General features: G+C 38.8%; 1 protein-coding gene across 2 annotated transcripts; it reads left to right on the top strand.

Moving 5' to 3' along the window:
• The first annotated feature begins 6 nt into the window (after positions 1-6).
• Positions 7-27,434, top strand: GPD1L (glycerol-3-phosphate dehydrogenase 1 like). 2 transcript variants are annotated; one of them, XM_075143368.1, is made up of 9 exons: positions 70-198; positions 721-821; positions 5,636-5,813; positions 7,165-7,305; positions 11,226-11,364; positions 12,559-12,671; positions 20,338-20,571; positions 20,985-21,091; positions 24,462-27,434. In XM_075143368.1, the coding sequence occupies exons 3-9, from the start codon at positions 5,706-5,708 to the stop codon at positions 24,556-24,558; spliced, it is 939 nt and encodes a 312-aa protein (XP_074999469.1). In that variant the 5' UTR covers positions 70-198; positions 721-821; positions 5,636-5,705; the 3' UTR covers positions 24,559-27,434. The 2 variants fall into 2 exon arrangements, with proteins under 2 accessions (XP_074999468.1, XP_074999469.1); XM_075143367.1 differs by lacking the exon at positions 721-821 and having other exon boundaries at positions 7-198.
• Positions 27,435-27,807: the final 373 nt, after the last annotated feature.

The raw sequence follows: 27,807 nt of genomic DNA, 5'->3' as shown, positions 1-27,807 counted from the left end.
GCGGCGCGGAACTACACTTCCCGGCAAGCCGCGGGGGCGGAGGGAGGCGAGGGCGGTCCCCTGACGGCGGAGGCGGGGGAGCGTGAGACGGTCGCCTCACGGAGCCCATCGCCGCGGCCGTTGGCGGAGAGCGGGTGGCGCTGCCATGGCGCTCTCCGCGGCGCCTCTCAAAGTCTGCATCGTGGGCTCGGGGAACTGGTGAGTGCGGCGGCGGCAGCCCTTGAGAGGGCTGACACCTCAGCGCCGGCCCCGGCCTGACCTTCCCTGCGGCCGTGCTTGCCCGGGCCTTGCTGTCGCTTCCCGCGCAGCCCTGTCGTTCTCCTGACCCGCAGCCGGGAGGGTTTCGCGCCGTAGCCGCGCTCCCCTCAGGTTTGGCGGCGGTGAGGGCAGGCGCGTCCCGGAGGCGACGGCCCCGGTGCTGGTGGTGAAACACGGTGTCGCCGGCAGCTGCCAGCAGGGCTTGGTCTGTGGCGGGCTTTTGGGCGCGCTTATGCTGTACGGGTGTGCTTCTTCAGCCCTCGGAGGCAGAGGTACTGCCCTGAAGTAAACGGAGGGAGAAGCGGCAGAATCCAGCACCCTGTTCTGGCGTGATTGTAGGCACCCATCTGTTCTGTGAATAAGTTATTTTAGGATATTTTTAACCTGGTATTTGTTCTGTGGTTTGTCCGATGTCAGGTGACGTAGACATTAAAGATACTGAACTTTTTTTTTTTTATTCAGCAGGTCATTGCTAACTAAGCGCTGCCTGTAGGGCTTCTGTAACGAGTTCACTTCTCTCCAAAAGTGTTGTTCCGGGTTTCCTACGTTAGCTGTTTTCCAAGGTAGTTCAAAGAAGAGTTGCGAGACACTAGATTGTTTGAAATACCTTTTTGTTTTCAAATTGATTATGCTGAGGCACACTGAAGGCTTGACACAAGGTTTTATTGCTGCATCTACCACTAGCTTATAATTAGACTTGAATAAACTTCCTGTTGTGTCCACTGAAAGCAATAGATTTACTAATCATTTCTCTAAGAGAAGCATCATGTTAATAATCCTTTGGCTTGCTTCTTATTTCTCTACCATTCCTGATCACTGTTTTTACCCTGGTTAAGTTAAGTACAATGTGTTATATAAATGTATCTTCACAGTTTGTCACTTTAATTACTAATGCTAAGCATACGTTATTTCTGATAACATTATGGTTTTTAAGACTAAATCTAAATTCAGAGGAGTTTGGTATAGAGCAAGGTACTGCAGTTCATTAAACAAAACTTAACAGCCTTTTGTCAAGGTGATCTTAGACTTGTTGCTCACCCCCTGCCCCTTCCCTGCAATGGGCTTTTAGTTTTGCTTGATTAAAAATATCAGCAACTGCCAAGTTGTGTTTTTCTTTGTTATGGTTTGTTGAGGGAATGGCTGACATTTCAGTGCAGCATCTCTTGCTTTCCTTGCACTAGCTTGTAAGATGAACGGGGAGATACTGTGCCTTGCAATGTATGTCAGAAGGAAATTATGTAGTTAGACCTATCAATCTGTTAGAAGTATTGTTACCGTTCTTCCATACTTGAAATCTAGCAAAACGTTTTACAGGAAGTTTGACTGCATTTATATTTGATTCACTGTGAAACACACTTGCAGAAGCAACAGGATTTGTAGGTATTACCTACTAGCAATAACCACGTGCATATATATTTTGTTTTCACCTCATTGGATCAGTTTAATAACAAGAAAAGCTCCTGCCTAGTGGGGTGGATATTTAGGTGGCAAAATGCCCATATCTGTGATGCTGAGAGAAAGAGATAATGCTATTACCGGGCATCAGCTTTTTTCTTTCTTTTGGGGATAAATGTATTCAAATAACTGATAGCTCATTTCATATTTGATAGCAGTGTGGCATTTTTTTTTGTTGCGGGAAAGCAGAAACCAAAGTAATAAAAAGTTTTAAATCACAAATGATTTGATGTGCAATAGCTCTCCCATCCCCCTCCCGAATGTTTCTGAAAACAACAATTCTTGGAGAGGTAGGTGATTTCTTCCTCAGAGTCCAAGGGATGACAGACACCAAATCCTGACTGCAAAGAGCACTGTGATTCGATAATATATGCAACCACTGAACTAAATAGGAGTCAATTTGAATTGTGTAACTATATGCATGTAAGTGCCTTTTTGAACTGGGACCTGTGGTCTTAAAGTGGAAGCATTTAATGCTCAAAAGCAGGTAAATAGAAAGAAACTGAAGCACTGTTGCATCTTACAAAATATCTTATTGATATTTTGGGGTTATATATTTTTGAAGCCTGGATTACTGGAGCGTGTGACTGGTGTTGCCTAAATTGTAAGCATGTAAGTAGTTGAACTGAGTGCGGTTTGGCATCTTTAGCAGCGCGACGACTGTGGGGTTTTGGGATTCTGTGTGAGATGATTATGTCCCACAACTGCTAGTAACTGTATGGATGTCTTTGCCTTCTCACAGCCCTTTAACCTATATCTGGGATAAAAAAAAACACTAAGAGAGCTTTAGAGACCATTTAGAAGGGTTGAACCAGTCACCTTGGATGATAAACTGCTTCCAGTCAGACTTGTTTGGTCGGTTTGCTAAGGGGGAAGGTCACCTTAACAATGAAGTTGACTTGGCAAGGGTCACTCGACACCTGATGGAAGATCATGGGACAGAACAGATGGCTCGCAAGGCACTGAAGAGCAAGAGCTGTGCTTTTTGCTGGCCTTGCTTATTTAGGGTTGCTCAGCTGGTGGATAAGTGATTGCATTAGGATCTTTAAGATAGGGGATGAAATAAGCTTTCTGGAAAGTGAAGAGAGTACACCTTGGGAATATGCCTTGGAAACTCAGGATTCAAGGACAGTGCCCAGATTCAGTTAAAACACTGCAAACACTGCCTCGGACATCTACTGTTAGCCTGCTCTTCTGATAACACTTCCAGGGCAGGTTAACAAGGATTGCATGGCCAGAATTTAGCCCTGTCTGTTTTGCTAGAACCAGTTGTTAATTAATCTGATTGCCCAACTTGAACAGAAACTGTAGAGTTTGGGAAGAGGTGAGAAGTTACCAGGACAGAGGGGTTCGGCTAGGAACTTGCTGAAGAAAAATGGGAGGTAAAACTTGTGGCTTAACTGAGGTGATTTTATTAGGGACAAGTGGTAGAGCTAGAGTTAATGATATTACTTGCACTTGCATGTTGTGACCTCCACTGATACTGCTATCAGGGCAAGTTTAGGAGTTTCTGCGTTTTGTGCTTTACTTAGAAAGTGATGAGGGGAAAGCAGACCAACTGTGATACACTATAACAGTGAAGGGCAGGAGACAAAGTGGGTGGTCTTACTCAGTAAGCGTCAGGTACAGTTCTTCCGAAGTTTTAAGTAGGTGTATGTGATTGTATTTGGGCATACCTTTGATACTCGCTGCAAGGAAGAGAACTGCTGTTTGGCATGCAACTACCTTGTATTACTTGAATAGGATTAACCATTCCTCAGAGCATGTCAGGGTTAAGGTTTATGAGGGAATCTTTCACTATGGTTTTTCTTCTGTATGAGCTGCCTGCAGCAGCAGACACCAGGTCTTGCAACCTAACTCACACTAGAACTGTTATTGCTAGGAATAAATTAGCAAGAATTCCCGTTTCTTTGCCTTGCGATGTGTCAGGAGTACACAAGACGAGCCAAACATTCCAGTAAATTATTTCAGAGTACACACTGAAGGGTACAGAAGAGAATATAGCTTGCTTGTTGATTAACAGGTATGGGGAGCTGGTATTTCACCTTGCATAGAGAAATCTTAGACTCGGTGTCCGTTGTTTGACCTTGCTTAACTCAGTCCTGCAACAGTTGTTGTAACATAACAGGAAATGAGGAGCCAGAGAAGCCAGTCAGGAGAATCTTCTTGAATTCAGGAACTAAGACTAGGCAAATCTTCACTTTTTAAATACTACATTCAAAGGCTGAAAAAAAGACAGCTAAGGCATTTAAGTGTTAAATAGTAATGGAATTAATGTCTCGCTCCAGTAGTACACGCTGCCAAACTTTATGATGGCAAACTGTTTGAAAATCCTAGTCAGACAGTTGCTAAATCAGTTATTTCTTTGCTTTTCTGTCAACGCTAAGCACACAGAATGTGTAGTGAAGTTCAAAACTGAAGACAGTGATTTACCAGGATCCAGACTTTGTATATAAATCTACAGTAGTAAGTGCTCAAGGAACACAAAGCACTTTCTGAGGAACACATACTTGTGTTGTATTGAATATGATTCCTACTGTTTATGTGGATCTGAAATCTGGGGGCTGAGCTGGTGAGTTGTCTACCATTGCAGCGGCAACCACTCTGTGTGCGTGCAGATGTAGAATATGAGCTTGATAAGAGGTGGCTGAAAATTGTGGCTTCTTTATCACCTCCTGAACCCAGGGGACTTTGTAGTGTGTGAAGTGCTGTTAGAGAAATAAATTCCAGTCTTTTAAGACATACCATTTTATGGTTTAACTGAAGAAGATCTACTTAGGATACTATAATTTTTTCTGCCACTACTTAGAAAGTGGCCTTAGGCCTGTGATAGCACATATCTTTAATATAGCACAATGAGTTGTGCCATATTAAAAGCTCTTGGAGCAGAAGGAATCTATTTGGTTTAGTTACAAGCAATGTCCATAATGAATTTAGGGGAGTGTGTGAGTATAACCAGATTTGTAAAGTTAAGGTGTTCTTACCTCCTAATAAAGTGTGCAGTTTCCACACACACACACACACACACACGCACACACACACACACGTAAGCCTCAGATTGGTGACTGTGTATTTTTTTCGCATCTTTCTAATTTTTTTTTTTGTCTGCTTAGTAGGTTATCACTAATTATGAAGCCACCTTCTTGTCCCAGGAAAGGAAGCTAGGTTAGCTGGCTTTATGAAATTGCATCTTTTTCTTCCATGTAGCATTCAGGCTAGGAATGGAAGGAAAGGTTGCATTTGTTCTTCTTGTATGTAGCTTCAGTAATTCTGATTGATTTCATAGTTGCTTCGAGATTTGAACAGTAAAATTGATCACCGTCCTACAGGTTTCACTGTGTGCTGTTCTTGGGGAGAAAATGAGGCTAACGGTAATGGAATTTTCTGCCTGCAGATTTAGAGGATGCCATTGCAATAGTTAAATTCTGTGAGGCTGGCAGCATAACCATAAAGCTTACAATTTACGCAACATATAAATGCTTATTGGCTTTAAATGCTTATCAGTATGTACAGCAATTGATGGGTCAGTCATCTTAGCAAAGAAAGCTTCCCGTATCTTAAAGGTGAAAATGATCCATTTTTTGAAATTCAGTATGTCACTTTTACCACTACTTTGAAGATATAATCCACTTGATTTGTGGAAATACAACCCAAACTCTCACTGGATAGCCAATAAGCAGACAAAATAAGTAAGGATGTTTTCAGTAAATGCTTCAGTCCAACCTACCCTAGATATATTTGTTTGAGAGAAAGCAGCAGGTGTGAATAACTGGTGTATTTTTTCACTTGTTTTACTAGATCAAAAATGCTACATAGTAACTGATCCAATAACCTGTGAATTTCTGTTTATTTTAAAGACAATTTCTTTCTTCTAGAGCAAAATCATAATTTTTTTAGAATATATTCGTTTTCTTTCCTGCAGGGGTTCTGCAGTTGCCAAAATAATAGGCAATAATGTAAAAAAATTGCAGAAGTTTGCTTCCACAGTGAAGATGTGGGTCTTCGAGGAGAATATTAATGGGAGAAAACTGACAGATATCATAAATAATGAACATGAAAATGTAAAATACCTCCCTGGATACAAGCTGCCAGATAATGTGGTAAGGCTCAGAAGCTAAATTCTAGTTATGGAACAGAAGGAATATTGCTCATACTGTGCATGGACGTAGAAATTTGTTTTATTAACAACTTTAGGGTTTATAATATTTCAAACTGTGTGCTATTTTACTGATGAGATCAGAAATTTGACAAGTAAAATTATGCAATTATGCAGGTAGGTAAATCCAATGCACTGTACTCTCTTTTTTTTTTTCGGTCTCACTATTGTCTTTATGTTACTTCAACTTCTGTATAGGGAAGCAAATGTGAAAACGAGGGCAAGATTAACAGCTCTGACCATACCATTAAAAAAAAATCTGGCCTCAACTTTGTAAGGGAGCTGGCTGGTCAGTGAGAATTGAAGGGATTTCAAGTATTCTGAAACTCTTAGAAAGTATTACAGGATCAGAGCTAGAGTATTTCTCAAGCAAACTGTAAGCTGTTTGCAGTTTATCTGGTTCTCAGTTGCATTTCAACTATGTGCAGTCAGATCAGCATGTTAGATGTAGCATTGCCAGGGCAGAACAGTGGGACTCCACGTCTATTCTGTGTTGGTGTAACATAATGGTGGGTGGGCATGTGGCGACTCTTGCCCCAAAAACATTATAGGAAGAGACTGCGGCAGCTGACAATTCAGTAGAGATTTTGGGCAGGAAGAACGTGAATTGCCACGCATTGCAGTTTTCTCTTTAACAATAATGCTGAAATCCCATTTCCCTAGCCTTCAGCACTGTCCACTACCTGCTCGTTCAAGTTTGTTCTCTTTATCAATATAGTATCAATAGCGCTTATTGCTACATTTTAAACCTGAGAGTTATTTTAAGATGGTCATCAAGTGTTAGGAAGAGTGGAGTCTGGTAAGTGACTTCAAAGTAGGTCACCTTCTGAAAGGGTAAACAAAAACTATGAGCACAGAGAAAGACAATATAAACTAGTAGGTGTAAGAGAAGAAATTTGAGTGTATAAGGAAATAAGTAAAGAAACTACTTTTCTGCATGCAATAATTTATCAAAAATTGAGATTATTTTGCCAAAGAGAAGGCAGCTTCTTATTTTGTATTTTCTTACTCAAAGTACTTACTTGAATGTTACGGAACATTTTGAATTTTCGTTGCACTAACCATGCTGGTGGCTGTGAAGATGCACCTTTCAAGACATAAAATAGCTTGTTTGAAAGCTTTAGTTCTTTTGCTTTTCTGGGAAGTTTATGTTACTGCTTATTTTCAATGATGAAGTATGGTAGTTTGTAGCATTTAGTGTAAGACCAAAATGTGCTTTTACTTACCAGATTAACACTTGTGTGTGGTGTTAATTTTAGGAAGTTATGTGGCCTTTCTCTCCCATAACTACACAGGTTGCTGTCCCAAACCTTAATGAAGCTGTACAGGATGCAGACTTGCTGGTTTTTGTCATTCCTCATCAGTTCATTCATAAAGTCTGCGATGAAATCACAGGACGAATACCCAAGAAAGCGCTCGGTATAACTCTCATAAAGGTATAATAAATACTATGCATTAATAATTGAGAATGTGTCATGGAATCTTCTAGAACAAGATGGCTTAATATTTTGATATGAAAAGTCTCTTTGCATTATTCACTTCATTGTTCCTTTGAACCTTTCTAGATGTAAGATTGGAATTTGTCTCAGTCATTAGTGGATTGTTATGTGGTGTTTTATTTTAGGTTAGTGCTTGCAGGAAGAGGAAAATGAGGCTGTTCACAAGACTTTTAAGAAGAAAGAGGGAGTGAATATGTTTTGCACCACCAAGCTTTCCAGTCTTCTAGTTGTTGTTTCCAAACACATCATTAGATGAAGAACAGAGGACAAGCATAATGCTTTGATTGTTAACGCACATCCCACACACTGAGTTGATAATTTTAAGAACTGCTGAGAGAATTTCATGTGACTGAGAGGATAGAGCCGTTGTTTACGTCAAATATTATGATGCAATAAGAGAGTCTGTTCAGCATGGCACAAAAAGACAGTTCGAGCATAGGAAATAGGAGGGGGCAGAAGTGCAGGAAGTGTTTCACTGGCGTGTTTGTAGCTTTGGTGGCAGGAGTATTTTTAAATGTGGATGGGCTGCCTTTTTTTTTTTCTCCCCTGTGTGTTTAGCTGCAAAGAATAAGCTATTCCCACAAGGTTTGGAAGATTCTGGTTTGTTGTTGCTTTGTACTTAGTTGGGAGTAGGCCATTTTCTCAGAATGTATTCCCTTGTTTACTGTCATTTCTGGAAAATGATACATTTATGGGTCTGTGCTTAAAAAGAACAAAAACCCCCTATCACTACTTACTGCAAGCTTGTCTCTTTACTTTGGCTAACTAAGCCCATCAAATCTGTATTGTTTGGTCAGTGCTGACCTGATACATTGCTGAGATGTATGAAAAAGTAATGCTTCCCAAGTGTACTTGCTGCATTTTGTAGAAAACCTTTTCATATTGCAGAAGGATAAAATAAGGCAGCATTAAAAGAGCTGAATGCATAGCATCAAAACCACACAACTGTCCTAGATGTCCTTAAGTTTGTTGCTTTGAAGTTGTCCATTTATGCTTCTTTCTTCTGTAAGCTCAAGATAAACTTTATTCTTTTTTGATTTGCTAAATGTGATTTATGTTCTCATGTCCTTAACGACAGGAATAACTCTAATGAAATCGGTGGAGTAAATGAGGATTTATGTCAGCACATCTGAAGTCAGAGTCTGGGCCTTATTCCCTTGTGATTACCGCTCTGGGTATTGATTACCAGTGCTTTAATGGAGTATTGATTAATGACTATGTTTAAAAAAAAACACGGAGGGGAGTACTTATCTTAAAAAAAAAAAAAAAAAAAAAAATAAAAATCTCCAAACCCCAAACAAGCAAAAAAACTCAACAAAACAAAAAGCCCGTACTTAGTGTAGTGTAAGTAAAATAGTGACACCTGCCATGCAAAGCAGAATTGATTACTAGGCAGCTTCCCACTGTCACATTGCAATACTGCATCAGTAGGCGGTCTTTTGAAAGAAATGGTGTGAGGCCCCTTTTAATTTTTGTGCAGGAGAATGCAAAATACACGTTAACTTTTCTGAAAAGGCATAACTGTGTATCATTAATAGTATCATTTAAGAAGAAAGGGCAGATATTTAACACAACAATGAAACTAAGTAGTAGAGGCAGGAATGCATTCTTTCCTCTACTTTTGCAGCTTCTTTATGCATGCTGTTTTCATCAAAGTCATATTTTTAGTGGTCTCATTATGCTCAATACTAATGCTATTAAAGTGGCTTGTGTTAACTTTGGCAGTTAAAGTGCAGTTCTGCTCTGAAAAATATCATTAGTGGGATGTCTTGTTTCTGTGCTTTCTAAATTGCTTGGCAAGTTAGCTGTGTGTCTTTTAGTAAGTGTAATCTTCTAGTCTTTTTTTTTTCTGTCTTTTTTTCTTTTTTTTTGACAGTCCAATCTTCAAGCACAGCCTAACGTCTGTTAATAAAACTGAGTCTATGGGCAATAAAGACATTTGTCTGCTGGTTAATCTGTGTTCCCATTGAAACATTTGCAGCTGTGTTGCTTTACAGAAGTTCTGATCATGGGTGTCTATGAAAACCTAACAAATCATTGTGTGGATGTGGGGGGAGGAACCATATACAATTTACCCTGCGGTACAGCAGTGAGCACAGGAAACAGGATAGGTGGAGGTCATTCAAAATACTCTTCAGGCAGCCTCAACATCAATCTCACTTTCAACTACCTATATACAGGCCTCAGGGATTGCTCTGGCAGGCATGTTAGGACGCAAGCAATAAGACCACAGAATTGGACTTGCCTGGGCATCATTGCTGCCCAGTGGAAATTCCCATGTTGGAACCTTGGTTTTTGGGGGAGGGAGGGGTGTTTGTTTTTCCTCCTGTCATCTTGTCAGTCAGTATTGGATTTAACTCTACAAGAAACAGGTGCAGCTCTCCTTGACTTTGTAAGAAGTTGCATCTGTTTCATAGCTGGGCTGAATTTGGCACCTAAACCTCTCTGATCTCCTTTCAGTTGGATGAGTAATTGTGTACATATTCACATTTTTGGAGTTGTTCCCAACGTGTGCGTGCTTTTCTGTTTATTAGTTGCCTGCTTAGGAGGACAGGCCTTACAATTATTTTGTGGGGACATTTTTGACACTGTGAGGGGAAAAATACAACATGTATATGTGTGCTTGCTTTCAGATTCTTTCTATATGGCTCATTAAAGATGAGAAAATGTACAGCTCCGCTAAGTGATACAGATTGAAAAATAATGCAGAAATGCAAGCACTGTTGTCTGTAGTTTAACTGGCTGGTTTTATACAGGCATTTCTGCATGTTTCTTGATTGCACCATGTTATTTAAGGAATAGCACCTCTGATCTGTGGAAATGCAAATGAGTGCCTGCCTGAAATGTCACTACTGACAACATACAAGTGTGTGTATATGTGTATCTGGAAGTAGTAGAGGATCACACTGCCTTTTTGCCTTTAAGTCATAATTCAAAATTACCCCAAAAGTACCAAATCCTCAACATTAAAAAATAATACTGTATAAAAGATGGTATACTGTGGGAAAGAAAGACCATTTCAGTACCTTGTCTGCCATGCCCCTGTTATAAAAACTCAAAAGGAGTCTGCATTTAGCAGGCTAGAACAAAAAGGGTTTTGTGAGAAGAAACTGGTCTCATTTGGAGTTCTTGGTTCAGGCAATTCAGGGTACCAGACTCTCTTCTCTATTGCAGCATTAATCTCTGGTGATCTTTTCTAAGCCCCTACTTTCACGCTTTGTAAAGGTTGCGTTTAAAATTATCCTTATATTAAAAATATCCTTAGAAGTTAAATTATTCTCAGTTGTTCAGCTTTCTACATATCTGTGAGCAGCTGTTCCATTTGTAATAGTATTCAAAATGATTAAACTGGGTTTCTACTAGTAAACTGTTGTGGGTATTATACACAAGGGAATCTGTCTCTGATATTTCAGTTCAGATACCTCTTCACAAAACAAGTTATTGGGATGCCATTTTGTGAGTTTTGGTGCAATTTCAAATCCAAGTGCAGGCCTGATTCACAACTGATGGATTGGTGATGCTTCACTGGTTTTAGTAAGGATACACTGATAACAAGCAGCTGAGATTCTTAACTAACAAAGCTGAATATTCAGCACTTCTTAGAATCAGGTCTTTGATTGAGCATGGAGTAAAAATTGTTACCATCATCTAGAGTGTAGTCCTATGACAAGAAGACAGCTTGGAAAGGTCACAACAATAGCAGAAGTTTCACTGGTAGCAAGTCTGTCATCTTTAGTCTCTGTCTGAATAGGCCTTGTTCAGTTCTTACCCATGGACAAGACTAATTGTGATGTGCTTTCTTCTCTACTGTGTCTAATGAATGACTTTTTAGTAATTCCATTTAATGTTGGCTGCAGGGAATAGATGAAGGCCCAGAGGGACTCAAACTGATCTCTGACATTATTCGAGAGAAGATGGGAATAGACATCAGTGTGCTGATGGGAGCTAACATTGCCAATGAGGTGGCAGCAGAGAAATTCTGTGAAACCACAATAGGTACTGTTCCAAGTAATAAGAATGTTTAAAACATGCTCCTGTCCTCACAGTTGCATACCAAATAGCTCAAATTTTATCGTTTTCAACATTACCTGGCTTTTATAAGAAACTGTTGGGTTCTTCTTATTTTAATGTTGAATTTCCTAGAATGTTTACACTTCCAAAAGTACTAGGACAATACTGGGAATAGAGGGAGAGGGAGGAGTGCAATTTTACCTAGTCTCACTAGGGTTGTGACCTTAGCAGGTGAAATACTAAGCATGCTTTTTATCACCCTCCACATAACAAACTGCTTTATTGTATTACTGTGCTTAAGATTTTTCTTGGGTCTGCATGGCTTTATATAGATAAACGATTATATATTCTGTACTCCAGCTCAGGTGTTATAGTCACAGACGGTACCTTTATGCATGTTTGGGTTGTTTTTGTTTTTAAGGTATCAAGATCTTATTTTAATTTCTCAAAATAATTAGTTCCTCCAAAAGCTAGACATGGTTTTAGTTCTGTGTTGATGTCTGCACACCTTTGCAGCACAAAGATGTGCTTAGTCTTGGATTTCACAGTGTCTAGATAGGCGCGCGCGTGTGTGTGTGTGTGTATACACATACAGGTAGTCATACATAATAGCGTTCATCTTATGTTTTCAGTGTTAATTTTTACAGTTTTGTGCATTTTTAGCTTTGTAAGCTCTCATTAACAGCTTTTGCATTCAACTTACTTTTGAATGGTTGAATTACCTCTTAGTGCTTAGAAACATGTGTCAGTGGCAGCATGCTCAATTAATAAAACATCCTTGACATGCCTTTATCAGTAGGTATTTTTCTGGAATGCAGCCTTAAAAATAATTGGTAGAATTGCACCTACTGTATTTTTAATTCACCTTTGTTTTATTATTAACTGTTCTTTTTAAAGAGAATGATCAAAAAAAGAGAGAGTATTAGAGAATTAATGAAATTGTTATTTAGAATCTGATGCTGAGCAGACAATGAATTATGAAGAAGTCCAGAGTAACTCAGTGCAGAGCTTTTAAGTGCAATATAGACATGTCCTTAGTCACTTAAAACAGGAGTCTGTTTAAGATGAAGATAGAACAACCTTATCTCTGCTTTTAAGTATTTTGGCTTGCACAGGAAAGACTAAATAACACCCAAATAAATTATTCATTTTTTAGCCTTCCTTTCTCTCTCTCAACAGGCAGCAAAATCTTGGAAAATGGCCTTCTCTTCAAAGAACTCCTGCAGACTCCAAACTTCCGAATAACTGTAGTAGACGATGCAGATACGGTTGAACTTTGTGGTGCTCTGAAGGTAAGGTTAACAGGCGGCAGTTGGTACACAGATGGAACGGTGATCCTTGTGGAAAAAAGAGGGTATTTTCATTTAAAGAATTTAGTTTGTTGTGCTTTATATAATATATAAAGCTGCTACATAACATTTCCGGAAGAACCAGATGGGAAATTAGGGAGCAGCATGTTCTGAAAGTTGGCTTTTAGACCCTTGTCTCATCATCTCCCAAGTTCTCTTTCTACATCTTTCACTTAGCTTACACACAGTCACGAAAATGTGTTGATTTCATGTAACTGATCGACATATTTCTAGATCCATTTTAGTTCCCTTTTTTTCTTTTTGCAACAGTGTGTTCACAAAAAGAAAGGGAGACGGAAGTTGGCATTAATCCTTTGTGTCTGTTGACAAAACTATTCCCCTCTTCATTGTCTTACACAATGCGAGCACTCTTATGTTTTATATTTTGTGGACATACACTGCATAAGGTTCATGTGGTTAACCACATACAGAAATGACCTGAATAGGAAAAAAGTTATTTCGGTCAGTTACTCATCTGGAATTTTTTTGGTAACAAAATTGATGCTGACAGAAAGCACCGGCTAGCTTAAACGTATTCTTATTGCTATTCTTTTCAGATTAATTTACAGGCCATTTGTGAAAGGAAAGCGTTAGTCGCTTGGCATCCTGGCCAATAGTACTATAGTTCACGTTATCTGATATCTATCATGGAAGCATTTCTGATGGGTGTAGTGGTTTAGTAGATAATTTGGCTTACTTTTTTATTTTTTATGGTTTGGATAATTATTTTGTATTGCTTTGTTTTCGTTGTTGAAATTATGTGTAAACTACACCATTCACTTGCAAAGCTACCAAGCCAATGAATGATGTTTTTAAGCTAAGGAGTTCTGATTCCTGCTCAGCAGGAAGTAGATAACTATAATAACATAATTTCTGGCATACTGGTTTTCTTGATAATTTTGTCTTGAGAGCTGTCATACTGGAAGTCCTGAGAAGGAGGAGGTCATGGGTCTGTGCCCTGGGCTAATGGGATACACTTTAGTATAATATGCTTTGGAGTTACTGTATTTATAGCAATTTCTCAAGATTGTGGAGCTTATAATTTGGCTTCACAGCCATTGCTTTAAAAAGCTGTGGTGATGTGGGAGATTAGCAGGAAAGAAATGCCTGTGTATAGACCCATGAAATTAGTCAAAAAGTTTTACAAATTTATTTTTCTTTGAAATCTGCTCAGCCTGATGTTTTCTTGCTTAAATTCTTGCTTGATAAAGGAGTTCTGTCCCAGGTAATTTTTATTCCAGACAAATCTTGTGAAAGGGCACTAGAGATGAACGTGCCCATCAAACTGAGCAGCTAGTCAGCAGACACTCAAACTCCACTATAAAGGTCCAAGTCAGGCAAGATACCAGTATCTCCTTGGAAGTCCAGAAGAATTTAAAGAAATTGTTCTTGACTTGGAAAGATACTGAGATGAAACTTGTGTATTTTCTTTGTAGCCTTGTTTTGTTCCTCCCTCCTGCTTCATTATTCATCATGCATCCTGCAAACTGAACTCTCTAGTTGCATTTCTAAAAAGCTGTATATATTCTGTGTGCTCTGGTCACTTGGTTTTGATTGCAGTATATTTTGTTAACTGAGTTGAGACTTCCAAAGAAATGCATGGTATGAGCTCTAAACAAAAAGCGAATTAAGGATAGATTAACTTGTTTAAAAATACTGTGGATTTCTTGCCTGATTAAAAGGCATGGACTGGTATAAAGTGGCATAGATCAGTCATGCTAGTATAGGTGATGTGTTTTAAACATACAACTCTTCCTTAATCTCAAAGAAAATTTTATTAAAATCATATTTTTAAAAGTAATTTTTCATTTAAAACCCTTTCTAGTTTAATCCTAAATCTTGTGCTGACAGCATGTAAATAATTTCCTGAGCTGTTTTTAACTCGAACATTGCAAAATTTTGTTAATGCGTTGGGAACATGTATGCCTCTGAAAGAAAATGAGGAAGCTAAAATTAAACAGATGGATATGTTTTTATTGCCTGTGCAAAGCAAAATGCAAAGCTCAGATGTGAATGGTGAAATGTAAACTTGAGCTTTTTTCTTAAAAGTTGTACGTTCTTATTATTAGGAGAATTGTTTACTAAGGGTAACAACACGCACTTTGCTTTTTTATGATTAATCTGATAATCTTTGTAATAAAAAACGTGAAAAATAAGCATCTTTTCATGTGATTGTTTTTAGGGAAAAATCTAACGTGTAGCTTCCGTCAGCTGACAGTTACTTTATTAAACCTGGAAAGTTACTTCATGAAAAAATAGCAAAAATTAGCATTATTTAACCTGCTGGAAGGAGGAAATTCCCATTTCAGAAGATGACAGTGTCGTGTTGTGTGAAGAGACAGGTATAAAAAGAGAGGTTCTACTCTCTTTCTATAGCAGTGACAATTCAAAATGTCAGCAGTGTCACTGCAAACTACAGCTTAGAGGACAGAAGTAAGCAGGCACACATGCCAGTCCAGACTGTCTTTTTGAATGTGGAAATAGCAAAAGCAACTCCTGTATTCAGGAGTAAAGGATTAGAAATACTACATTATGAGAAATAGTATATTCTCCCAGCTTCTGCATTCTTCTATAAATATCAACTTGGGAAAAGGAGACTTTTCTGGTATTTCTGGCATAATAGACTAGATCTTGTTAAAAGTCTATACTTACCTCACTCTTTATTTCTGCAAGCCTTTCTAAGCAGGGAAGATTTTCAATGTTGGACGGTTGCCTAAAGGTTGGGAAAAAATACGGAAGGGTAACAGAGTGCTCTGAGCACAGCTTTCACTTACAATAATGATAATTTTAGGTTTGAAATTTGTTTTTTGAAGCATACTTGAATTCAGACTGTAATAATAGGTATTGCAGCTGGGTGATCATGAAAGAACATGTGCTTGATTGCTATTTAATACATATATGCATATATAGAGAGAATATCCGCTTCATTTACTGTATTTATTTTTGTGACAATGGGCTGATGGACATGCACTGAAGTATAGGAATCAGTGCAGTGAAACTGCGGTCTTGTGTCAACTTGAGGACTGGCTGAATAGGGAGTGGCAGCCACTTTACAAAATCTGATGATACTGAGGAAGAATAGCTGTCTATAGTAACTTGTTGGCTGTAGGAACAAAAAGTGCTTGGGATATTCTTCTCTATCAGGATATTCTTCTTTTAAGAACTGAAGCACATTTCACATTTATTTTTTGACCTTTTCTAAGGGTTGAGATCAGAAATTAACAAACTTCAAATTTGGATGGTTCAGTTTCTAGGTGTCCGGTTGAGTTTAAAAGCAGCCTGACCCAAGGCCACCTACAAATTTCAGCTGCCATTTGCCACACAATGAAGGGGCCTTCCTAGGAGGTGCTTAAAGGTCATGACACCACTGTAAGAGTAGTATGTGCAGCTATGCGTACATACGGATGTGCTCCTGGGTGCTGATGGATGTGATACTGCAGAGTAGCACAGACCCAAGGTTATCACCTCTGGGGTGTCCTTAGAGTCCTTAGTGCCTGTGCTAGTGTGTAGTCTTACAATCAAACAGCACAGATGTGAGGCAAGACTAAGCTGGTGTATGAACCCAGCAGCATACTTAAGAGGCAATATAAACATGGGTAGCTGCATTCTTGGGTGTAAAGTGTACTGGAATCACTTACCCGGTGCAGCGATGACAGGGGTGAGTGTGAGGGAAGGAGAAGTGAGAATCTAATCTCTGGATATGGCAAAATGGCCATGCTCCAGCTGCCTGATGTATTTGTTCAGGCATCTGGAGAGTTAAACTCCCTCAGGTGGCAGCAGCCAAGGCGAGACAGAGGTGAGAGTTACTGTAGGAAGGAGAAGGAGCAGCAGCTGTGGTGGCCTTTCAGGTTGCTTCAGGCCCATCTCTAAATCTTATGGCTCCAGCTTGGCCTTAAGCAAAGAAGTAAGAAGTATAATGATGATGTATTGTTTACCAGGTCATGTAACCCAGCATTATTACTTACAAAGGTGGTCCTGCAAAGTGTGTTTATGGCAGTCACCGTTGGATAGTCAGTCTAGATACTGTAGAAGTTGATTATTAGAAGTGGTAATTACTCTTTCCTGTGATTAAGTGGAAATTAAATCCATTATTTATATTCAGGTTTGCCAAGAGCAAGCAAGCAGTTTATGCTTAACCTCTCTGACAGTTCTGCTGATACTGTCTTTGATTTCTTGAGTCTTCATTTGACCTCTCTCAGCTGTGTTGTGAAGCAAGGAGCTTCTCCAACTTCATGTGTAAGTAGGAGGGAAATCAGGCTGTGCTGAGCTGTGACACTACCTCAAGGAAGGCTGGATGTCCCAGGTGAATTAACATTTCTGCTTAGTTCTCTAATGATCCGTTTAATTATGGAGAGGTAATGGTTGCCTCAGAAATGGCCTCTGAAGCTGTCTTCATGAGCACTCCACAAACTTACTATAAACAGAGTAGTACTGTAAATTGAATATTTCTGAGCCCTGATTGTGTAAGAGAATAATCTGTCAGCAAAGTCTGCGGACTTGTTAACCTTGGTTCCTTGGTCATCTATTGATCTTGCATTTGTGACCTCTGGCATGTTTGCAGCAGGTCATGTGCAAGTAAAAGACACTTTTTCTCATTTGCTCTGACACACATTGTGAGCACTGTGTGGCATCAACATTTTTTTTCTGGAGTATAGCTTCACTATCCCGATGATAAAATAACTGAGTCCAGTCCAGTCCTTGCTCATGTTCTAGAATAACTAGGACAAGGACTAACGCCAGCTTCTGGATACCAAACCAGCTAAAAACTCACCTGTTAGTGCAAAGTATTTCAGTAGCTTAAAACCATATGCAATATAAAAACACCCTGCGTATCTTGCTTACAGGATGCATGCTTTAATGTAAAAAGCTATTAATGCCGAGATGGGGGAAATGTGTTTGCTCAAGCGTGAAGTGGTTTTGAGAGCTCTGAATCCCTCAGGCCAAGAGGAACACTGCATTGCAGTCATTTTGGGGTGGTTGTAACAGTATTTGTGAACCTTTGGAACAACAGGTTTGTCTGTAGGCTAAAGTCGTCCTTGCTTATTGGGCCCTCAAACCCCCATGTTGTGTATGCAAATACAGTCAGTCTTTGAGCTCATGGAAATGTGGGCTCTCTCCTCTTGCATAAATGTAGACCCACTGCATTTGCAGAAACTCTTGTAACTTCAGGTGTAGGCTTTGGCAGTGGCAGTGTTCAGGATCAACCATATCAGACACAGAAAGATGTTTTGGCCAGATAGATGCGCGATTCTCCCCCCACCCCAGTCTGCTCCTCAGAGGATCTCAAAGGATCCGAGCACTGTCTCAGAGCGCTAGTGCCATTAGGCTCTTGTGTGTTAATTTGTGTTTTGCTTATGCATCTTCCTAAAACAAACTCGACTTAGTGCCTGCACCCAGAGATTTCAAGTACCAAGCTGCCTGTTTTGGTCTTGTTTTAGACAGAAAGATGACTCAGTCTCAAGTTTTGTGAGGGTTTTTTTGTTGTTTGTTTTTAAAAGGAGTGGCTCGTTTTTCAGTAAGGTGTAACTTTCAATATGGTATAATTCAGTTCTCTACAGAATATTAGAACGAGAGAGTTGTCATAGATTCTTCAAGGATTTAAATGAAACCAGATGGTAGAGCTTATAAATTCATAGGCCTGAGGGTTACGTAGACCAGGGTATAACAGTCTCCTAGGTGTGAGTGTGTGTTCTAGATCATAATCAGTTGTCTTGTTTTCTCATTGCAAGCTCATAGTTGCAAACTATGTGTAAGAACATACAATGGGGACATTGTACAAACGAGAAGCTTAGTGTTTCAGTTACAACTTCTCTTCTTCCCTACCCCATTTCCTCAAAAGTAACTAGTCTTGGCATGGCTTGCTTAAAACAATATTTCTGTTGCTCCAAAGACAAGCATTGCAAAAGATAGAAGTAAACAACAAAATACCATAGACCAAATCATACTGTAAATTATGATCAGGTAGGCTGCTTCAAAGTGGGAAGGAAAGTCAAAGCAGGCAAAGTTGGAGAGAAGGGGAAGCTTTAGTATTGGAGTATTCAAGAAGTACATGGAAAAAGCTCAGAGGTTGTTCAAAAATGTTTCTGTTTTTAGCTGAGTGCTAAATACTTGCAGACCTCACTTACATGCAAATTCAATTTAAATTGGTTACCCTGTCTGAAAACTTCTTAAATACCTGTTTGACTTCCTCTTGCTTGCCACCAAATGAACAAATACTGGAGATTGGTCTGGGAGAGGCGTCCGATAAAAACATACCTTGACTGAGTCATCAAAGCCAAGATTTAAGCCAAGATGATCTAAAGCACCAGCTTTAAAAGTCTGATTGTCTTTTGCTGCTTCAGCTCTGATGCTGAGATATGTCTGCAGTTTTTAAGGTCACCTTTAGACCTCAGCTAGCTACTCAAAAAGCACTGACTCATCTTCTGACCTCACTTGATTGAGAGTTGCCTAGACACGACTGGCCACCCAGTGCTGCAGCTGCCTGCAGTTTTTGGTTCTTACAGTTCAAAAAACAAAACAAAACTGGCTGTTAATCAGTTTGTTGCTTTCATTAGCAACTTCTGACTGTTACTGTTTCTTCAGCAACAGTTAAGGTTGGTTTGGTTGTTTGGGTTCTTTTCCCTGCATCAGGTGCGACATTAGGTGCCATGATGTTGGTTTTCCTGTGGTTTCTATTGAGGTCACTGCTGCTGTTGTTGCATGCAGAAAGGTATTATTACATCTATTGCTTCCTTGTTTGCTCTATCAGTACGTCAGAATGCCATCTCTTTTGGAGTGTTTTGGTTTCTGGTAGAGTTGTTTTTTTTTTTTTGGTAGGGGGAAACTAACCATGGCTAGTCTCTGACTCCCAGACCAGAAAATAGCTTTTATAGTCACTTCACTCAAACATATCTCAACTAATCTCTATGTTTGTAAACCAAAGAAGGGACTGTATAGCTGATTGTTCACAAAGAAACAGTACATTCTTTGCAGAAGGCTGTCACCAGGTCTAAGGAAAAAAAAAACCCACAACATTTTTTGCTTAGGAAAGGTCTTCCTGTATCATGAACCTTCTGGGAACCCTTGATTAACTATTACTGTTATAGGAACTCTGCATACTTAAAAGGCCTGAGTACGATTAGCTTGGCTGAATTTGGTCCCTTAGCATATCAGCATGGAAGTCAATAAGATTAGATTCAGTATTACTTTAATCATAAAGAAAATATGGATAAATGGGCTGTGGGATATCAGTCTAGCTTTACCCCTACCTCAGGGCTCAATCTAGATAAAACCTTGTTTGGGTGCAGTGTAACCTGTTTGTTCTTGAAGATAGTCAATAATAATAGCTCCACAGCCTCCGGGGCAACTTGTTCAGAGCTTTAACTATGCTTTTATCCTTGGAAATACTTAATAATGTAAGACTTGTCATCTTTTTTTTTAAGGTTATCCCATAAACCCCAAAACCAAAAAACAACAACAAAAAAAACCACAACCAAAACAACAAGCTAGTCTTACATTAATAAAGTATTTGCAGTTCTTCAGGACATCTGTACTCTGTCTTCTGGTGTCTTCTAGGATTCTGTAAGCAATAATTGACTCATTTCCCATTTGTTTTTTCTCTTCTCATTAGAATATAGTGGCAGTAGGAGCTGGGTTCTGTGATGGCCTTTGCTGCGGTGACAACACCAAAGCTGCCGTTATTCGCCTTGGCCTAATGGAGATGATTGCCTTTGCCAGAATTTTTTGCAAAGGACAAGTGTCTACTGCCACTTTCCTGGAGAGCTGTGGAGTTGCTGATCTCATAACAACGTGTTACGGTGGCCGGAATCGACGTGTAGCAGAAGCATTTGTTAAAACTGGAAAGGTACCTTATTCACTGGGTGAAATCCATTGTTGCAAGTACTAGCACTCCTGGTTTGTGGAGTAATAGTACAGTTATCTGAGACATGCTAGCTGTACTGAGTGAACGCCCTTCTCTTTCCTCTCATTTTTGAGTGTGTTACAAGGCTAGAGTGAGTGTAAAAGTGTTAAAAAGGAAGGGTGATTAAAAAAAAAAGCTGGAGGGATAAGATGTTGGGAGATGCAGATTTAAGAAGGAGAATATTTACAAACAAGAATATAGGAGAATATTATATATGCTTACTCAAGTATACTTTTGAGAAAGGAAAAACCCTCAGTAACATCTTTTTTTTTCCATCCAGATGATATTGTCAGGCTTATGAAAACTTTATCATAGCTCTCCTTTTCTTCCTTTTTGTTTCCCCCTCTGTTGTTTAGTCTATTGAAGAATTGGAGCAAGAAATGTTGAATGGTCAGAAACTGCAAGGGCCACAGACTTCTGCAGAAGTGTATCGTATCCTCAAGCAGAAAGGAATGCTGGAAAAGTAAGTAAGAACGGACAAAGCAAATTCCACATACCCCTTTTTTATCTCCATAACTCTTTTTGCATTTTTAGTCTTGTTATCTTCATGAAGGTAATAGAAGGTAAAAGAAAACCACTGTAATAAGAGTAGCTTAATCCCCAGTTAAAAATCACAGAGAGAAGTGAATAATACCTCAAAATAATATTGCTGTAGATAGAGCTAATAGTGTGACATTAAATTTGTGAATGCCCTTCTGTTTACAGAATGTATTATTGCCTCCTGCTATCATAGAAAAGCATAGCAAAGTGTGTTTTAACATGTGAAAAGAATAGAATACATGAAAATAGAAGCTGAGCTTCCTAAAGAGACTTGTGAAGAGGCTGTACAGCTAATTTCATAGTAGTAAATTAATTGTTTATCTCCAAGGAGAGGATCTTTGTTATTAAGGATCTGTATAGCTGATCAGCTGAATAGAGTGTCTGCTTCTGTCCACACGGATTCTAGCTTAGATATAGCAGTTCTCTTTCCTAATGTGACTTCCAGTTTGCTGTAGGATAAAATCTGCCATCTGCTTGTGTAGGTCAGGGTTTGTTTTTCTTTTTGTGGTATGAAATTAAGCAGGTTGTCCTGGCTTGTTCATTTGTATTCAAGTCAGAACATGTATGATTCCTAAAGCCACACACACAGTTGTCTCCTTATGAGATTAAGGGATGCATTATCTCTATCTGTTCCTGTTTGTAGAGGAGGCAAAATAAGAAAATAAATGACTGCTAGTCAGAAGACCAAGCCTTGTTACTTTTTTTTCCAAAGCAGTTTTTAAAGTCTAGTTTTAATGGATCAGCTGCATTAAGTTGCTTATTTTTTAACATTATCTTTAGAAGTAAGGCACCTAAGTCTGTCCCTGCAGTGTACAGTAATTAAGCTAACTGCAGAAAAAAATCTAATTAAAATGTTGGCTTCAGTTTTTGCTGTTTATGATTCCCTAAATGAGACAGGATGCTGTGTTTGGGGTTTTTTTTTTGGTTGGTTGTTTTTTTTCCCTGTTCTATATTACAACAAATAGAGTGCATTATAGAAGACTTTGGGTTGTGTTTTTAATGAAAGATATGAAAACGGAGCGTTGCTAATTTCTTTTTGGTGTATCAACATATATGTGTCAGTTCTTCATGAAAGGTCTCATTCAACAAGGCTTTAGAAAGCAACTTTCAAAGTGTTTTTTGAAAACTCCCTAGCTACTGCTTTAAAACACAAAACACAGTAAACCAGCCATGGTTTCAAAGTGAAGAGGTGGGAGTCTAGTCTCATCCAACAAAGAGTCCCAAAGCTACGTAGAAATATGCAAAAGTCAAAGTTCAGTAGAAGAGCCTTGGTAGCAGGGTTGATGCTTATTGATATTTGTAGTGCAATTCGTTTTTTCATTTCAACAGTTGTAGAACTAGCTCTCTTAATGTGCTCAGACATAAGATGCATTTGGAGTTTGCTGGCCATGAGCCTGCAGTCAGCCTTGATTCTGCTTTCCCTGTGTGAAGTGTGGCAGACTGGTGCACAGCAGAATAATGTTCTCTGTGGTAGAGAGCAAGACTTACGTATCAAGATGTGGTTTGTAGTAGTGGTAGTTCTTCACAGAGAAGTAACTGCCAGTACTGTATCTAAAGCTGTGTGAACCTTGCTTTTGCTTCAGAAGGTTCACGTGTTTTGTGGCTGCCTCTAGTAAAAGCTCACATAGGCATAACAAATTTTATTTCAGTGCCTACATTTAAGTTTTTATGGTAAAAGCAAATTCAGCCCCTCCCCCAGCCCAATATATTATACAAAATGAGTGATAAGTGAGGCACATTACACATTTGCATTTATTAAATTTCTTTTCTGCATATTTCCTATATTTGGGTTTTGAAACCCAAACAGTGTAGTGTTGGATTTGAAAGAGCAGCTATGTGGCTATATGCTAATTTCGGTTCCACCGATGAAATAAAAACAAAAATCAAGTCAGTTGGATTGACCTGAAATAGTTTTTGCTATTGCTGCTATTTTTGTCTTGTTCTCCACAAAAGCAAACCAAAAGAAATGAACATGCATTCGTAGCAGGACATCAAAATGTTTCAGATGATTCAAAATGTAGCATTTCATTTTTGAGCACTTCTAATAAAAGCCGTAGAAACAACGGTCTAAATTCACAAGCATGTCCATTCCCCCACTTTTTTTTCCCCAGTCATGCAAAGCATTGCATTCAGCCAAGTACAAATCTTGTATCTGCCCCTGAGAATCCAGCAGTCACCATGCTGTAACGGTACTCCTGAATGGCTCATGGCTTCGCTTGTGACCTCTGGTTCACTTTGAGGAGTCTAGCTCAGAGCTATGTGGTGATACCAGAGTTGCCACAGTGTAACACAAGCTAGCAGAGTGTATGGGCAAGCATATATGGTGCTCAGTACTGGTTGAGGGTTCTGCTCAATGTTGCATTTGTGCATTACAGATAAAGCTTTAGAGTGACTGATGGGACCACTTTCCTGAGGAGAAAGTCCTAGTCCAGATGTATTCTGCATCACTCAGAAATGAACTATTTCACCATCTCCAATGCTCCTTATTTTTTATTTCAATCAAAATAACGTAGTGTGTGTTTGGTTGGTCAAAATTTATCAATATAAAAGGCCATACTGAAATGGCGTATTTATTCTGGTGAACAGATAATTAATCCCTAAAATTCATCAGGCTCTGTATGAAAATGGGACTTGTCTGGCTGTCATTGTCCAGGATGGACAGAAAGCAAATACAAATTTCTGTAAAGCATCTTGGCTGTAACAAGCCTTCAGACTATCAGAGAAGCATGAATAATTTGAGGGTTGTTGGAAATTTGTGGCCAATTTAAAATAGAAAAAAAGAAAAGCTAGAATTTAGTGTTTCAAAATCCACATTTAATTTTGGACTCTTACTAGGAACTTGATCTTCAGTTACTTCTTGGGTCTCTTTGTGTCATATTCTGGCAATTGTATTATCAAATTATTGCTCAGAGATAATGTATAACTGATGTGCCAGTCATCCTTTTTAACCATAGATGAGTACTGCTATAAGAACGTCAAGGAAAGATGTGAGTGGTTTTAATTTTTTAATTTTTTAGATCGCTTAATAGTTGTGCCATACATAATGAATGTTGCAGGCTCCATTATAGCTAGCTAGGCTTCTGAGAGTGACTCATTTTAGAGATACATGTAGGTTCTGTATTTATCCAGCGCTTTTCAGCCCAGTGTTAGCGCTTGACAGATATTAAAAGAAATTGATTTTTCAGTCTCTCTCTTTCCCCTCCCTCTCCACGCTCCATTTTATTTCTTTCATTTAAGAAAATGTTACAGAATAAATTTACACTGCATTTGCTTTCCCCACTCTGTTTCCTCAGATTTCCACTATTCACTGCTGTGTATCAAATCTGCTATGAAGGGAAGCCTGTCAGAGAGATGATATCCTGCCTGCAAAGTCATCCAGAGCACATATAAAATCAATCAGGCCATCGTACTAATGCAGCTTTCTGCCTTTCAAATTTATGTCTGGGTTCAAGTGGATGTATCATTAAGCTTCGTTCAAAGCTGCTCAGTAGGCAACAGTAACAATGTGAATGTCTCTGAATGGGTATTGGTTTTTGTTTTACAGCCTAGTTTGACATAGCATGCAGTGTTGGCTTGGTGATTGTTGTTTTACTGGCTTAAATACAACTGTTTTAAGATGCGCAATGCAAAAGTTGCACTACATGTCTAGTGTATATACACAAATGTACTTTGTGCGTGTTCCTACACCATAAAACACAATGTTTTGTTGTCTCTTACTAAGGCCTAGTCCAAAATCCACTGGACACCATGGGAAGAATCCCACTGGTTTTGATGGAGACTGAATCAAGCCTGTAACCTTGAAATATTAGGAGTCTTTCTATTAGAACTTTTAGAACTTGGTTTTATTCTGCATACACATTGAAATTTTAACACTTTGCATGTTTATGATTATATTAATTTAAGCAATATTAATGCAAAACAAGTGGTAGCAGTTATTCAGGGAGCTACAGGGATATTTTAATGAACTCTGGTGAAGAATATTTTGATTTTTGAAAGTCTTTAAAACGTCAGACTATTTTGAAACCAATTTCTAAGTGAATTTAAAGTTTTTAATTACACTGTTTTAAAGGGAATATGCTAGACGGGGATCATTACCTCCCCTTCTGTTTTTTAATCCTTGCGTTTTTATATTTCTGCGTTTCTCCCTTGCTGTTCCCAGCAGTTAGGCTCTTCTAGAATCCCATTCCCCCAAATAAGTGGGAGATGTTGACCTGGGGATTCTGAACCCTGGAGCCTAGGGTTCATTTTAGTATTGTACCTGTGGTCGTTCTTCACTGGTATTGTTTGGTGGGTGGGGAAGGATACTCTTGGGTATCCACTGCTTAAAATTGTCACGCTGTATTTCAAGCTTAACCATCAAGTGTTGCACTCCACACAACACTCCAGGGAATGTTGGGGGAATTCCCTGGTAGATCCTGCTTGTGTTCTCAAAAGGGTTATGTGCCAGTACGCTGACTGCATTCATTTCAGTGCCTGCCAGTGACTGACACGTCAACTGGACTGTGGTCCTGAACCAGCCTCCCCAGAGAAATGATGAATTCTGGAGTTACTCTTGCACTGGACAAAACTTTAATGGGTGCTGGATCAAGTCCTTTATGACCAATCTCCCAGAAAGCTTCTCAAAGGCATCTGTCTCTTTTATTCCCCAGGTATCTCAACTATTTTTTTTCAGGCACCTTTGCCTTATCAGGGAGGTTAATTTTATTTATTTTTGGAAAATTTGTGATTTTGTGGAGTTTGGGGATGGGGTTGGCTTGGGTGGGTTTTTTAGATATTTTTTTTTTTAAGACGGTTGATGCAAGAGAAGATAGATAAATGAAATCTATCTTGTTTTTCGTGTATACTAAACTGTATTTTTTTGGTAAAATACATGCTAGGTACATAAAGAGTGGTCTCATTCTTGCAGCTGGGAGACAAAGGTTAGCATCGAGATTTACAGAGCTCAACAAGAATGCCCATCCACTCTGAATATCCACTCCAAACCTCTGAGCAGTAACAGAACTGTTCACTGTTCTCAGTGATGTTTTTAGACCAGCACAAACCCATCCTGAAGCTTTAAGTTGTCATTCAAAACTTGCTAAAACAAAGAGGATGCCTGGGAATAGTTGTCATACTTAAGTAGCCTGGATTACTCTGAAATAGGCGAGCATTGGGGCAGCTTCGTATAGACAGGAAGATGCTTCAGCTCAGGGGTACCGTTTCTTGTGCTCCTATAATGTTTTGCATTAATTTTTGGAAGATCTCATGAATGTCCTCAGATATTCAGCGGTGTGAAAAGTTATTTTGCCTTATTTCTGATTTAGTGCTAAATATAACAGATAATGGCCAGAAGTTAAGTAACATCAGATGTTTGTGGTGATTGAGGAAATCACTAGTAGAGCTGACTTGGAGTAAGCACTCTATGCTTAGACAACTAAAAGGATGTTTTAAGATTGGAAGCACTGTTACACTAACGCACATGTGGAGCATACACTCCTCATTACTGCATAACTTTCAGTGTGTTTGCTTATGCTCTGTGTTGTTTTTTTTAATACCAAGCTGATTGGCTTTGCCTTTATATGTGTGTATATATACATATATATATAAACTTCTTTTTACATGCAGTATGTAGAACAGTAGCATTTTGTAAGATACATAAAGGGCTATATGAGCTAAATGTGGTAAATTAATATATATTTTAAGATTATTTCTTTATTATTCCAATACTGCTTCTACCACTGAAACCCAAAATCTTGTTTTGTACAGAAGCCTATTCTAAGGCGAATCCAGAGAAAAGGTTTTTATGGAATTCTTTCCTCCAGTCTGTAATAATATTCTTCTTCTTTTCAGACAAAAAGTGAGGTTTCGGTAACTAAAATAATTTATTTAAATTTCTATAGATACTTCACCATTTGTATTTGCTTTTCAGTGCTTGAAAACATTCAGCTTGGCATTAGATATTTTCCCCCCACTAATATTTACTGCTCACTAAAAGACTGTGATATGATACTGGACGTGAATGATTAGAATCCTGTTCTACAAACACTGTTTTGCCTAGTACTGGGATAATCTTAATGAAAATATTAAGCCCTGTGTAAGGTTTTTGCATACAAGGTTGTAAATTTGTAACTAATTCTTGATTTATGAACATTAATTACTAAGGAAGGCATTATCTTCTAATGATACGTACTCAACTTGCCCTAGACGTGTACTGATTTTTTTTAAAGATTGTGAATGTATGCCTATTTGAAGAGTTAGTACAAATAAACATTTTTGTCTTGGGAATCGCTTTGGTTTCTGTTGTCTCATTTTACATGGCTTGCGATTAATATTTTATTCACTTGATGGAATGTAGGTTTTTATGAATATGGTATGTAATGATAGCAGATACGAGATTGCCATGCAAGAACTTAAATTTTAAAAAGAGCTATTTGACACCCAGATGTCAGCATTTTCATTTCTGTGAAACAATTTCAATGAAAATGGTGTCTTTGACCTCTGAAACAGGTTCTTGTCTTCAGTGCCTTGAGTTGCTGCGTGAGCCACTGGAGGGCACTGGTGGGTAAATGACCAATTCCACCTGCTCTGCAGTTACTTTTCTTCCCATTTATTTCTGAATTTCCTTAGGTTCCTGTATGATTGCAGCTGTCTCACACTGTG

This window comes from Calonectris borealis, chromosome 2 (genome assembly GCF_964195595.1).
Source record: "Calonectris borealis chromosome 2, bCalBor7.hap1.2, whole genome shotgun sequence".
NCBI lineage: Eukaryota > Metazoa > Chordata > Aves > Procellariiformes > Procellariidae > Calonectris > Calonectris borealis.
Note: the sequence above shows the minus strand (reverse complement) of the source record. Positions and strands in the feature narration are given on the sequence as shown.